The sequence below is a fragment of the Lampetra fluviatilis genome, chromosome 38 (assembly GCF_964198595.1).
Source record: "Lampetra fluviatilis chromosome 38, kcLamFluv1.1, whole genome shotgun sequence".
Taxonomy (NCBI): domain Eukaryota; kingdom Metazoa; phylum Chordata; class Hyperoartia; order Petromyzontiformes; family Petromyzontidae; genus Lampetra; species Lampetra fluviatilis.
This window is the reverse complement of record NC_136312.1, coordinates 3,109,581-3,124,866: the sequence shown is the minus strand read 5'-3', so window position 1 is coordinate 3,124,866 and position 15,286 is coordinate 3,109,581. Positions and strand designations below refer to the sequence as shown.

General features: G+C 50.9%; 1 protein-coding gene across 1 annotated transcript; it reads right to left on the bottom strand.

The window, feature by feature from the left end:
- Positions 1 to 2,554: 2,554 nt before the first annotated feature.
- Positions 2,555 to 15,001, bottom strand: MRPS9 (mitochondrial ribosomal protein S9). Its single transcript, XM_078874035.1, has 11 exons — positions 14,877 to 15,001; positions 12,081 to 12,296; positions 10,784 to 10,846; positions 9,035 to 9,065; positions 7,085 to 7,164; positions 6,604 to 6,689; positions 6,205 to 6,280; positions 4,709 to 4,880; positions 4,216 to 4,324; positions 3,545 to 3,714; positions 2,555 to 3,013 (listed from the first exon to the last, which is right to left on the bottom strand). The coding sequence occupies exons 1-11, from the start codon at positions 14,976 to 14,978 to the stop codon at positions 2,922 to 2,924; spliced, it is 1,197 nt and encodes a 398-aa protein (XP_078730161.1). The 5' UTR covers positions 14,979 to 15,001; the 3' UTR covers positions 2,555 to 2,921.
- Positions 15,002 to 15,286: the final 285 nt, after the last annotated feature.

Here is a 15,286-nt window from a genome sequence, read left to right as displayed (position 1 = left end):
ACATGGAGCGGAAAGCATCCTCCTGCAGCTCTCACCGTTCCAGCAGAGCCTCGTGTCAAACCAGAGTCGTGGAAGCCACAAATTCTCGCCCAGCCTGGAGGGAGCTCTCTGCGTGCTCTGCAAGGAGTGGCTTCCGCTCGCCATCGGCGTGATCACGACTGATACACGGAGGCCTCCCCAAGTTACCGCCATCTCTCACGTTCCTCCGATGGAAGAATCCGCCTGGCGTCTGCCCCGATATCTAGATTTGAAGCTTTCGTGACTGCAAGGATTCATACTCTTAGGTGTTTTCGGTAAAGTCACGTAGGTAAAAAAAATAAATGATAAAAATAATAATAGAAATAAAATTATAAATCACGTTTCGGAAAACTTGATACAGTAAATTTAAATTTCCATTTAAAGCTTTCGTGACTGCAGGGATTCATCTTCTTGATTCTTTCGGTAAAGTCACGTAGAAGGGAAATAATAAAAATTTAACAATAAAATAATAAAAATAAAATAATTCTCACGTCGTTTCGGCCACAACACAAGCAGCCGTCCTCAGGTGACTGTCCCACCTGATGACGGAGACTTGTGTTGCCTCCGAAATGTCGTGATTTATTATTTTATTTCTATTATTTTTATTATTTATTTTTTACCTACGTGACTTTACCGAAAAAACCTAAGAGTATGCCCCGATTTCGTTTCTCCATCTCCTCGACTCGCTTCCTCTCGGATGCATTCCATTACCCTGGAACCAGCGGCCTTCATCTCTTCCAGTGACGCGACCTGCCCACTCCCACTTTGACCTTTCTGCACCTTTTTAACGACGTCAGTAACCTGCGCGTGTGCTCTCATACAAATGTACCTCTCGCCGTCTCTCACTGCAATTACACTTTAGCTCTCTGTCAAATTAAACACGAGAAACAATGCACACTTTTGCCATTCACAGTTCAACTCGGCCGATTGCATTGAAGAACCAAGTGTCATAAGAAAAATCTGCCATCATTGGTGACTCGGGTTGAGGTCATTAACCCGAATGGGGAACCCAGTGCGGTGTTTTGTGCACGGTCACGTAGCCGTCACTGTGTAGATGCCCACGTATCCGACCTTTCCACGTATCCGCGAGTGGGACAGCGCGGTGATGTGCTGCTGTTTGGCCGATACAGGGCTAGGCTGCGGGGCTCGAACCGTCACGCACGACTTGGGAAACTTTGGTCAAAGAACATTATAATTGTTCATAATAGACGTTTTTGGGTTAGATCGCGTAAATATGTCGTCAAAACCCGCCACCACCCGACACAGCCAACTAGTAAGGGTTGTCACGTAAACAAAACGTGCCAATTCGTCACTAGTACAGCACACCGGTGTGTATTTACGCGATCTAACCCAAAAACCTCTAATGGATATTGGTCGCGAAAGCCTCCTACGTGTTAAACGTTAAACATGATAATTGTTATTTATCCAAACAGCGCAACGTTCCGGACCACCGGGTGAGCGCCCCCTGGTGACGCCACGAGGGGGGGGGGCACTGCCTCGCGCGATCGGCACCGGCTGTGGTCCACTCTCGCGGCACTCAGCGAGTGCCCTCAACGGCAAAGCCATCTGTGGGGCGCCTCGGTGACTAGGAGATGTTAACCACCTCGCACGGCACGCAGGAGGTCGTGGGTTCGGTCCCCATCCTGACGCCCGCTGCTGTGTATTTGGAGTTTGCGTGCCTCCCTCCCTCCCCGTGGTGGCGTGGGTTTTTCTCCGGGTCCATCCGGGTTTTCCCTCCACATTGAGAAACGTGCGTTTTAAGAGTATTTGGCTGATGTGCATTTGCACGTGATGAGCCACTTTGTTGAGCAATCATTTGTGGCCAGGTCGCTTCTGAAAAAGATCTCTATAGCTTAGTGGACTTTACCTTGTAAAAAATGTTTAATTCGACTGCAACTCAAGAAAGGCATTTTTTGACCGTTAATTTAAAATAGGGATTGTAACCGCACGCCGTGTTAAATGCCATTTTAATTGCCATAGGCGTGTTCCGCTCACAAGTGGGCGCACCTCACGTGGTTATTGCGGATTGCTGGCGAGATTCCCACTGCACAGCGTTCTGCCTGTGTATCCGCCATGCGTCGAGACAACGTCCTCGTGTGTGTGGTCCATGCCACTTAGGCCACCACCAGGAGAGTGGTTGTGTGAAGTTCTCACACGCCGTACATAGCCAACCGCGCTAATCGGAGGTGCGGGGCAAGGACAATAAACTAAACACAAAGAGCAGTTCTCACCCCAAACCAACCGGGCAGACAGAAGAAATGAACACGATAAACAACGCCCTCCTCCTACATTCACAAACGTGTTAACTTTTCTCACTATTTAAGCCTCAAACTATTTTGACGCTTGCCAGAAATGTTCTATGAATTGGCCCATGACCCGAAAAGTCACCGACTCTCCAGCGCTGCAACAGAGGAGCGCGCTGTTGTTATTGTTGGTAGTGCTTGTGCACCGCTACGATTATTAACCGCGCGCAGGGCGGCTCGCATCACACAGCCGAGCGAGGTGCACACACACACGCACACAACGGAGTTGTTGCTCGATTTTCTTTTTATTAAAATCATTCCTGTAGTTATTATTTTTACGTTTGTTTACCCGCGCCGCAGGAAGTTCAAGTCTTCAGCGGCAGGGTCCTGTCACGTTTTGTCACGGCAATGGGTGCCCGCTGCTGGCGCGTGTGATCCCGATCGAGCCACTTGGCAGCTACATTCTCAGCATTGGGATCGTTTGGCAAAGACCGCTGACGCTGTACGTGCTTGGCTCTGTTAAAAGAAGAAATCCTCACGCACGCTGCAAGTGGCAACAGGGAGCGGCTGCAATGCGGGAGCTGTGGAGACCGGCCCAGTGGGCGCCAGCTGTCCCTGTGAGCGCGTCGGCAGCGCTAGCGGCAGCGCTAGGCGGCAGCGCTAACGCTTCTTCCACGTGAACTTGCGGCGAGCGCCCTCCTGTCCCGGCTTCTTCCTCTCCTTCGTTCTCTGGTCCTTGGTCAACAATCCGGCTGAGTGCGGAGAGACAAGAGTCAGACCCAGGCTTGGAATGCAAAGAACATTGAACCAACAGACCCAGCGTTCAGCCTCTTGCAGGGGCTACACAGACGCGTTAGCGTGCACGCCTGGCCTTTAACAGGCTGTTGGGGAAAGTGCCGTTAGTGAGCAGCACCTATAAAGGCCGGCACGGCAAAAAAGGGGGTATCCGGCCAGCACCACACGTGGCTGCCTTTGTCTCTCCAGTGGCGAAGTTTACACATCGCACCAAGTGCTAATTTGAGGCCTAGTCCAGGAGCGGTTCAGATAATCGTCACTGATGTTGGCCGTGAGCGGGAATCGAACTGGGGCCGCTGGGTTTGCAGCGCAGCGTGCGAACTGCTACACTACTGCTCCCCACACTCACTCACACAAAGATCCCCCGTATAGCCTTCGCAGACTGTTGGGGCAAGTGCTGTGAGCGAGCACCTATTAAGGCCGGCACGGCAGACACAAAGACGAACCCCCTTACATACACTGGCACACTCACTCGCTCTCCCACTCACCCCTGCGCATGCTCTCGATGAGGTGCGGCTCCAGGAAGGTGGTGAGCGCGAGGGCCAGGGCGTGGCGCACGGCGCCGGCCTGCGCCGAGCTGCCCACGCCGCTCACCTCGCACTCCGCGTCGTGCGCGCCCAGACGCCCCGCAAATTGCAGCGGGAACATCAGCTGCATTCTGCGTCACGCACACCGAGACAAAGGTCCCCCACGTAGCCTTTGCAACCGTCGGGGCGAGTGCTGTTAGAAAGCAAGCCGGCATGGCACACGAGACGTTTGCCCCCCCGGGTGGTGATGCGTATTCATGTTCCCGTGTGACCTTTGCTCATCGATTCCTCCACCATGTTCATTCACCACACTAACACTCACCCACTCACTCATCCACTCTTACTGACCCAACCACTCACCACACTGCAGACCACAACAACACTCACCCACTCACTCATCCACTCTGACTGACCCAACCACTCACCACACATCTCTGCTCCTTCCCTCCCACTGCTTCGCTTGGGAATTCCTTCCCGTCGTCTCTTTTCCCAACTTAATATCGCTCACTTCAACAAACGCATTATGCCCTTATCGACTAGAACTCGGAGAGTACTGTCTGTGCTGTCTGTTGCTGGCCACTTGGCACACTGGGGCCGCGTGCCACGCGTGGAGACGTGGGTCGGGTCCCCACCTGTCCTGCAGCTGGGGGAAGTAGTCGACGTGTCCCAGTCCGTTGACGGTGACTTTCCCCGACCCGCTCTCCCACAGCGTCACCTTGGCCCGGGCCCTCTTCCGGAAGCCTGCGGAGGCCCGAAGACACTCGCGAGCTCAATCGCACGCCCGGCCAAGGCGGCAAGAGTCGACGGAAACCAAGACGCGGGTCCGGTCGCTAAATACCGGTGTTGAGCGCCGTGGCAAGTTTGTCGTCCTTCCCCCGCGCATGTGACGAGCACGGTTGGTTACGTGTGTATATGTGTGAAAGTATGCGTGGTTATGTAGGTGCGTGTGTGTGCATGGCTCGAATTGTCCGCACGTGAGTGCGTGTACGTGCGGTAGTGTGTGTGCACAAGTGTACAAGAATGCGCGCCTTATTAGGTGCTCGATAACGGCACTTTCCCCATCAATCTATTAAAGGCTGTGCGGGGGAACTTTGCCCGTGTGTGCGTGTGCGTGCGTGTGATTACCGAGCGCCTCGCTGTACGCGCGCCCCTCCTGGTCCGCGCGTCGCTCCGGGATCTCCTGCTGCTGCGACTGCACCTGCAGCGCCACCCGGAAGCGCAGCAGCTGCTCGCGCGCTGCCTCGGTGGGGAACGGCTGCGACGCGATTCGCTCGCCCAGCCGCACGAAGCGCGCGTACTGCACGCACGCGCACACAACACAGACACAGATTCCGCGTGTAGCATCAACAGACCGTTCAACACACCGGTGGGTTAAAGTAGTGAACTATTTGTCATTTGTAAACGTGACACATTTTTTACTGTCTGGCCGTGTCAACGCAATCTAACCCAAAAACCTTTATTATGAATAATATTGGTCGCGAAAGCCTACGTGTTAAACTCGACAGACCGTTGGAGCAAGTGCCGTTAGCGAGTAGCGCCTATGAAGGCCGGCATAGCGCACAAGGGGGCGGTGCAAGTTATTCAGAAAAGCTCCTACGAGTCTCAAGACTTGTTTTCAGGAGAAACTCACAGTTGAGTGTTGGCCAATTCTATTATAAAATAAGCATTCTTCCAAAAATTTAATAAACTCACACAAAACTCGCACGTGGACGCACAAATGGCAAAGATCACTTAGATAGCAGATACCTCGCCACCTTTGTCTTCCCAGTGCTGATAATTATACACCGAAGCAGGTACTCATTTAAGGCCGAGTAGACCTAGGGTAGGCCCCAGACCAGTTCAAATGTTAGCTAGCTGTGGCCGGCAACTAAACTCCGGTTGCCGGGTTCACAATGCAGAGCGCTAACCATTATGCCACCACTCCACGAGCACACACACGTGTATATACACACAAAGGCACATACACGCGCATATATGTAGAGGCATGTCCACATCAACCTCATTCTACAAGCTTGCCTACCCTGTTCCCCACACCCCCGCCCCTCCAGCTCAAGATCACCGCTTCCCCAAACTTCCAGGCATCTCACGAGGGGCGGCTGCCTCTGAGAGCAATGTAAACCCACAATGCACGGCGAGAGCGCAAGGGGGAGGCCTGTGAACCCACAATGCACGGCGAGAGCCCAAGGGGGAGGCCTGTGAACCCACAATGCACGGCGAGAGCCCAAGGGGGAGGCCTGTGAACCCACAATGCACGGCGAGAGCGCAAGGGGGACGACTGTGTACCCACAATGCACGGCGAGAACGCAAGGGGGAGGCCTGTGAAGCCACAATGCACGGCGAGAGCCCAAGGGGGAGGCCTGTGAACCCACAATGCACGGCGAGAACGCAAGGGGGAGGCCTGTAAACCCACAATGCACGGCGAGAGCCCAAGGGGGAGGCCTGTGAACCCACAATGCACGGCGAGAGCGCACGGGGGAGGACTGTGAACCCACAATGCACGGCGAGAGCCCAAGGGGGAGGCCTGTGAACCCACAATGCACGGCGAGAGCCCAAGGGGGAGGCCTGTGAACCCACAATGCACGGTAAACGTTGGGGGGGGGGGGGGGAGTATGAGCACGCACGTCGTGCTCGCTGAGCTGCTCGTTCAGCGACTGCTCCAGCTCCTCTTGCGTCACCCAGCGGCTGCTCGGCAGGGCCCTGCGCACGGCAGGAGGCAGACACGCGGTGAGACTCACCGTGGTACGCAGCGCACCACGTCACACGGAGCACAGCGCGCCGTGGTACACAGCGGTGAGACACACCGTGAAAACTCACCGTGCCGCGTCACACGGTACACAGAGTTCAACATACACGCACACAACAGGGGGAAGATGACGTACAAAACTCCACGCAGAACGGCGCCCGATTCGGGAATTGAACCCAGGGACTTCTTGCTCTCGTGGTGCGAGCGTTGCCACAGCGCCACCACCCAGCCGCTGCTGCTCTTGGCGTTGTTGTTGTTGTTGTGGTGCGACTCTTACACAGGCTTAGCGTCACCGGACGTGTAACCTTTGCTCCTCATCTTGTCTTCCTCAGCCTCAACCTGCAGCATCTGGGAGTACAAGTCCTGCAAACAAAGACAAAGATCCCCCGTATAGCTTTAACAGGGTGTTGGGACAAGTGCTGTTTACGAGCACCTTTGAACGCTGAAAGTGGGTGGGTTGCCAACACCACGCCCGTCAGCCTTTATCTTGCCAGTGCTGGTGTTTACCACGTGGTAACAGGTACTTATTTAAGGCTGAGTCGACCTAGGGGATGCCCAGAACCGGTTCAGATCACCATCAACGGTATTAAGCATGAGCGGGACTCGAAATCGGGTTGCCTGGTTCGTAGTGCAGCGCGCTATCCGCTGCACTACCGCACCCCACACGCTCTCTGACACACACGTACGTACGAGCACACACGTACGTGTACACACGTGCGTACGAGCACACACGTGCGTACGAGCACACAGGTACGTACGTGCATGAGGGTGTAGTAGTTGGGCTTCCCCGTGTAGAAGAGGTAGTGGAATGGACGTCCATCTTCTCCCCACTGGATGACTGGGAACGCGCACACGGACACATGCACACGGACAGGCACACGGACAGGCACACGGACAGACACACACGAACAATAAACACAAGTAACTTTTAACTTAAAACTTTCGCGACTGCAGGAATTCATATTTTTGGTTCTTTCGGTAAAGTCACGTAGATAGAAAAATAATAATACAAAATAAAGTGAATAAAAATAATTAAAATAAAATAAAAAAACACTCATGTAGACTGTAGCCTGGTTATTAACCATTGCTACAGTCTACATTATAGACTGCCAGTACACTCACCCAGCTTAATAACCAGGCTACAGTCTACATTATAGACTGCCTGTACACTCACCAAACTTAATAACCAGGCGACAGTCTACATTATAGACTGCCAGTACACTCACCCAGCCTATTAACCAGGCTGCAGTCTACATTATAGACTGCCAGTACACTCACCAAACTTAATAACCAGGCTACAGTCTACATTATAGACTGCCAGTACACTCACTCCGGTTAAGAACCAGGCTACAGTCTACATTATAGACTGCCAGTACACTCACTCCGGTTAAGAACCAGGCTACAGTCTACATTAGTGGATTTTTGTTTATTATTATTTTTATTTACTTTATTTTTAATTATTATTTTTCTATCTACATGACTTTACCGACAGAACCGAAGTGATGTTAGTGAACACCTATTCAGGCTTGCGTGGCACACAAGAAGATGCTGATGTTTACACACCGCACAAGGTACTCATTTAAAGCAGGACCAATTTCGATATCACTCACAACTGATGTCAAACCAGGCCACGAGTCTAACTCAAGTTGCCGTGTTCATAGCGCAGTGCTCCAACCGCTAGGCAACCACTCGCCACACACATGCACACATCCACACCCATATCTCAAGAGCATTGATGATCATTTGACTGGGGCTCTCTCTAACCACTTGGATGTCCTGTCTAGACACGTGGACTCTGCTGCAGACCAAACAGCGAATTAGCGGAGGTGTTTAGCCTATTAGCTTAATTAACAAAAAAAACTTTAATGACTTATTAACAATCTAGCGGCTAACAGGGTGAGCTGCTAATCGATTGGCTCCCGTGTGTAGCCAACCGAGCTATTGTTCAATAACTCTTTCTCCTTATACACTAATAAAAAGACGATGGAAACGGCTTCCCTTTATTCATTCCTTCCTCCTATGAGCGTATAAATGCTCAACGCTCATTAATCGATTGGCCTAAAATAGCATTCTCAGGAAGAACGTAATCAACCAGGTAGGGTGTTGACTGTTATGTTATCCGACTCTCTGTTGTATTACATTACATTTCTAAGTATACTAGATTTGTGTTTCTATTTCATTTATACCTGATGATGATTGCTTGTGTTGCAATCGAAACGTCGTATGCTAGTATTTAATTGATTATTTTCTCTTAATGCGTGACTTTACCGAAAGAACCTAAGAGTAATTCCTGCAGTCACGAAAGCTCCAAATTAAGTCTAAAATCTGAATATAGGACCCCAGAGCTTGGGCAATTATTGGTTAGCGGCTGTTGCGCTGCCGCTTTCTCGCTTGCCTGAAGTTCCCCGCGCGTCCGTGCGAAATCTGCGCGAGTTACAAATCCTACGGCTGTGATCCGAGATGCAATTTGCATGATGAATAAAACAGCTTTCTAAAAACATACAACAGTTTCATTATTATAACTGTGGGAGAAATAGCCTGCCAGTGGAACAATTCACAGATCATCCAAGCCCCCGCAAGAAACAATAATTGGGGATAAGAGGCGTCTGAGCATGAGGAGTGCTGCTGCGTTGTTGTTCAGGTGACTTTCAGTGTCTCTGGGTGAAACGCCAAATGTAAATATCCAACCACGGACTCCGCCTCCGTACCTTTTTGCTTGGGGAATATCTCCTCTGGATGCTGCAAAACAAATGGAACGTAAATGAGCGTAACATTCACTCGGATGCGATTATTCCGGTACAGGTTTGTCCTCGCTTAACACGGTGGTAGATCCATGAGGTTTTTTTTGGGTTAAATCGCGTAAATATAAATGTGTCATTAAAGCCCGCCACCACCCGACACAGCCAATTAGTAAGGTTTGTCACAGAAACAGAACATGCCAATTCATTACTGGTACAGCACACCGGTGTGTTGGAGAGTAAACCCACAACATTTACAATTCGAGTATGACGATTCATCATCAGTGGTAGATGCATTCCTGAAAAGTGCCGAGTTAAGCAAAAATAACGTTAAGCGAAAACAATTTCCCCATGAATAAAAAAAACAATACTATTTGCCGAGATTTACGTATGCACACATAGTAAGTTGTGGGGAAAAATAACGGAGGGAACGCCGCCAAATTACTGTATCATTCTGCGTACAGTATCGTACCGCCCAGCCACGCAGCTCAAAAAATTAGTTTGTGGTCAACCGCTCAGATATCGCGTTACGATGCGCATTCCGCGGTGTGTGAAAAGTGTTCCCCAACGGAATGCGCTATAGCAAAAATGCATTGTGTTAACATCTATGAAGCGAGGACTAACCGTATTACGATACGTAATGAATTTTTTGGGTGAGGTGACGTAGTCTCGGCTCATAACGCCTCTCAAGCTCACCCAAGGGTTTTCCCATTTCTCTCCTGGTGCCGCGTGTATAACAGAGACAACGATTCCTTGTATCGTGCTCACAGGCTGTTCTGCTGGGTGCAAGTTAACGAGTGCCTGTTAATGCCGCCACTCCGCACGGAGAGATGGTGTGGCTACCACCACCATAAACGGCCACCTCTCTCTCCCCAGTGCTGATGATTACACATTGCACAAGGTACTAGGGGAGGCCCAGAACCAGTTCAGATATAAACCACTAATGTTAGCTCTGGATGGGAATCGAACTAGGGATATCAATCTTGATTTGAAGCTTTCGTGACTGCAGGAATCCATGCTCTTTGGTTCTTTCGGTAAAGTCACGTAGGTATAAAATAAAATAAATGACAACATTTCGGGCACAACACAAGCGTCCGTCGTCAGGTGGGAAAGCAAAACCTGATGACGGATGCTTGTGTTGCGCCCGGAACGTCGCGAGTTATTTTTATTTTATACCTACGTGACTTTACCGAAAGAACGAAAGAGTAGGGATATCTACTTTGTGGTTGTAGTGTGCCGACCGCTACGCAATATAAATACAATACACACACAGAAACAGACCTCTGTAGCTATAAAAACCATTCGGGTCAGCTGAGAGTATAGCACGGGGCTGTGATCTTGCTTGTTTCTATGGAGAAGGCCTGTCTCTGCATGGGAAAGTCACTGATTTTTAGTGTTGCAATAATTTGCTGAAATGCCCTCTACACCAAACAGGTCAGGAAGCACCATAGACCGTGCTTGCAACCCATTCAGATATCCATTCAGACCATCATCCCTCTGAGGTTGATAAAATAAGCATTAACTTGTGGGACCGGGAAACATCACGGGAAGGAGGAATTTCCACTACTGGCTCAGAAGCACCAATAGAAATGAGCGCTGTTCCAGTTCATTTGAGCACAGACACTTTGACCTTTGACATCAACACACAGTTACTTGAACGTACACACACAGTGCGGAATGAAAAACAACAAACGAGATTTTTGATACGAGTTACAATACCTTCATTATGGGACGGGCCTTCTTCTCGAACAGCCCCGAGGGGAAGAGATATTCAATCGCTTTCTGAAAGAGAAACAAACAGCGTCAGTCTTTGTACTGCATCCCTCAATTGCACACCTTGGCACTGCTATGGGAGATCAGCTTCAATAAGTATAACCCATAAAAACAAAGTTTTTCACTATAAATCCTTTATATGCGTGGCGGCTAGAGTCCTCTCGTCCTCTGGCTTGAGATGGCTGCCACCTATGGGTCAGATGATTGCATTGCACCATTAAGCAATTGGTAATTAAATATATTTTTGTCCTAAACAGTGTAAAATTTTGAAAAAACATTTTCACGAACATTAATTGTCACGCACAACGAGTCTGTGTGGAAAATGTCAGCTCGATTGGATCACGGGAAGTGGGTTAAAAAACGACCGAAAGATTTGCACGGTCCTAAGCAAGCAAGCAAGCGAACTTAATATAAAGGATTTAAAAAAGTGGTTCATCACGGCCGTGCCAGTCACATGGACCATGAACTCACAAGACCCGGGTTCAAACCCCAGGTTTGTGGTTACCTCTAATGGCTGTCAGAACACTTGGCCGGCATAGCTGAAGTGCTTGCACGGTGTATATGGGACGAGGGTGGGTGCGATGTATGCCTGTAGAGGTAGTGGATCACACACATGCTGAGACTCCCAGACTCACTGTGTTGCAATTTGGCCCGGAGACGACAGGAGAACGAGTGGGACCATAAAACTGTCTCTACGGACAATTTGTGTTTTACTCCTTAAAATTATCTTGTCCAAACATCCTGACGCAGACACCTCCTTAAAACGAGTCTTGAGAATCAATGAGGTTTTTCTAAATAGATGTTATACCAAGTGTTTTCCCGTTGGGAATATTCATCAGCTGTGGAGGGTGAGCACAATCCAACCCCAGAACCTGAACAGTGACTCTCAGTGGCAACATCATCACCCCTGAGATATGAAGGACCAGGCCTAGGTATTGAGACTAAATAGTCAACGGTGCATGCTCAGTAGAACTCCCAACGAAACTCCGCCCTGAGCTTGAACCGAGGATCGCTGGGGGTCCTCGCTCAGTGACGTTGACCCGGCCCATATGAACGGATTGAGACCGAGCGAGACTCCCGGTCTGGGCCCTCAGCAGTGCCGGCACAGCGTCTCGGTAGCAGCGCGGCGCGCGTGGTGCATGCGTGGTGCATGCGTGGTGCATGCGTGGTGCATGCGTGGTGCATGCGTGGTGCATGCGTGGTGCATGCGTGGTGCATGCGTGGTGCGTGCGTTGCTCCTCACGTCGATGTGCTCCTGCGTGAAGGATTCCTCGTCCTCGCCCATCATGTTGGCGAGGTGGCGCCGTCCCAGCTCGTAGTCTCGCAGCTGCTGGGCCAGGAACTCCTCCGAGAGGCGGTCGGCGGCGCCGCCGCTGCTGCCGCTCACGGTGGAGCCGGGACGGGCGGCCACGTACGGGCGCCGGGAGCTCAGCCAGGCGCCTGTTCCGCGCACGCACGCCTGCACGCTCACGCGCAGTAACCGTAGCAGCAGCATTATCTTAATCGGCAGACGTCGTAAAATTATCATCAACAGCAGCATCTTTTTGATTCGAAGTGGGGTGACAGTTACAGATGCAGAAACGGTGGCAATGTCACCAATATCATCACAACAGACCAAATTAATAATCAGTTACATAAAACAAAAGCAGAAACTTCATCACCTTCACAAGCTGCAACATCATCACTCGCACCATGAACACGAGCAGTGACATTTTTACCAGCCTCTTCGTCATCATTACCACCAGTGACTTCACCAATAGCAATAACATCATCTTCAAATGTAACAACATCCCACCAGCAGCAACATTACCAGTGGCATTGTCTTCCCCAGCACCACCATTGTCAGCACCATCACCAGCAAAAAGACTTCATAAGCATCATCACCACCAGCATCATCATCAACATGACATCAACATGACATCATCATCACCAGCACCATCATCATGACAGGTTCATCACCAGCATCATCATCAACATGACATCATCATTATCACCAGCATCATTATCACCAGCATCATTATCACCAGCATCATTATCACCACCAGCATCATCATCATGACAGGTTCATCACCAGCATCATCATCATCATCAACATGACAGCATCACAGCAGCATCATAATGATCAACATGACATCATCAACATAACATCATCATCACCAGCATCATCATCAACATGACATCATCATCAAGATGACATCATCAACAGGACAGCATCAACAGGACAGTATCATCATGACAGGTTCATCACCAGCAGCATCATCATGACAGGTTCAGCATCATCATTAACATGACAGCATCACAGCAGCATCATCACCAGCAGCATCATGATCAACATGACATCATCAACATAACATCATCATTATCACCAGCATCATCATGATAGGTTCATCACCAGCATCATCATCAACATGACATCATCACAGCAGCATCATCACCAGCAGCATCATGATCAACATGACATCATCATCACCAGCATCATCAACATGACATCATCAACAGGACAGCATCATCACCAGTAGCATCATCATGACAGGTTCATCACCAGCATCATCATCAACAGGACAGCATCATCGCCAGCAGGAGCATCAACAGCAGCATCATAAACAGGGCAGGATGATCACCATAACGACATCATCATCACCGGGAAAGCATCATCACCAGCAGCATCATCATGACAGGTTCATCACCAGCATCATCAACATGACATCATCAACAGGACAGCATCATCACCAGCAGCATCATCATGACAGGTTCATCCCCAGCAGCATCATCATGACAGGTTCATCACCAGCATCATCATCAACAGGACAGCATCATTGCCAGCAGGAGCATCACCAGCAGCATCATAAACAGGGCAGGATGATCACCATAACGACATCATCATCACCGGGAAAGCATCATCACCAGCAGCATCATCATGACAGGTTCATCACCAGCATCATCAACATGACATCATCAACAGGACAGCATCATCACCAGCAGCATCATCATGACAGGTTCATCACCAGCAGCATCATCATGACAGGTTCATCACCAGCATCATCATCAACAGGACAGCATCATCGCCAGAAGGAGCATCACCAGCAGCATCATAAACAGGGCAGGATCATCACCATAACGACATCATCATCACCGGGAAAGCATCATCACCAGCAGCATCATCATCATGACAGGTTCGTCACAGCAGCATCATCACCATAACGACAGCATCATCACCATAAGGACAGCATCATCACCATAAGGACAGCATCATCACCAGCAGCATCATCATGACAGGTTCGTCACAGCAGCATCATCACCATAAGGACAGCATCATCACCATAAGGACAGCATCATCACCAGCAGCATCATCATGACAGGTTCGTCACAGCAGCATCATCACCATAAGGACAGCATCATCACCATAAGGACAGCATCATCATCGCCAGCAGCATCATCATGACAGGTTCATCACAGCAGCATCATCACCATAACGACAGCATCATCACCATAAGGACAGCATCATCATCGCCAGCAGCATCAATACGAAGCACCGGCACCGCGAGCAACATCGCCCCCGCGCCGAGGGGCCCCGTGAGGTCACCGTGAGGTCACGGGGCAGGTGACGCGAGCCAGCGACGCGACCTTCTCAAACAGTTTCATCAAAATGCTTGAGAGCTATAACGGGAAACTCCACATTACCAGGGTGGGGATATGCCTGCCGTCTCCCTTCATTAAACAAAATCCACAAATTGACTCCACGCACGCTGCTACCCGTTATATTGAGCCCCGGGGCCGAGCCCAGAATGTCAACTCGCGACCTCCTATACCGATGGCGGGGTGGCAGCAACAGCCGCAGGGCCCCGTGAAACCCGCGCCACACCGCGTCTCTCCGCGTCTCCCCGCTCAAGGCGAACACGGGGACGGCGCTTAACTCCCGCGGTGACAATTCCTCATTCCCGTGGCGGGGCCAATGACATTCACGGCAGCACCAGCAGTGCGCCGCAACAGGAGGAGCGGACGGACGCTCTCTCGCGGGTGCCACGAATACAAAACTCACGTCGACCAGGGAGCCGCCGCGTCTCCCCGGAGCGGGGAACGAACCGCGAGCCCTGAGCAGCGAGGCCGAGGCGCGGAACCACGCCGCTGCGGGCGCGGCCATCTTGCTACTCCTGTAGCACCTGCACGGCGACCACAGTGCGCATGCGCGCCGAGCCGCCACCTTGTTACGCCCGTGAGGCGCGCCGAGCCGCCATCTTACTACTCCCCAGAGTGCACCTCAACGCGCATGCGCGACCAGCCGCCAGCTTACTACTGCCGTGCAGCGCGCGAGCCGCCATCTTACTACTCCCCACAGTGCGCCTCAATGCGCATGCGCGATGAGTTGCCATCTTGCTACTCCCGTTAGGCACGGGCCGCCATCTTACTACTCCCCACAGTGCGCCTCAACGCGCATGCGCGCCGAGTCGC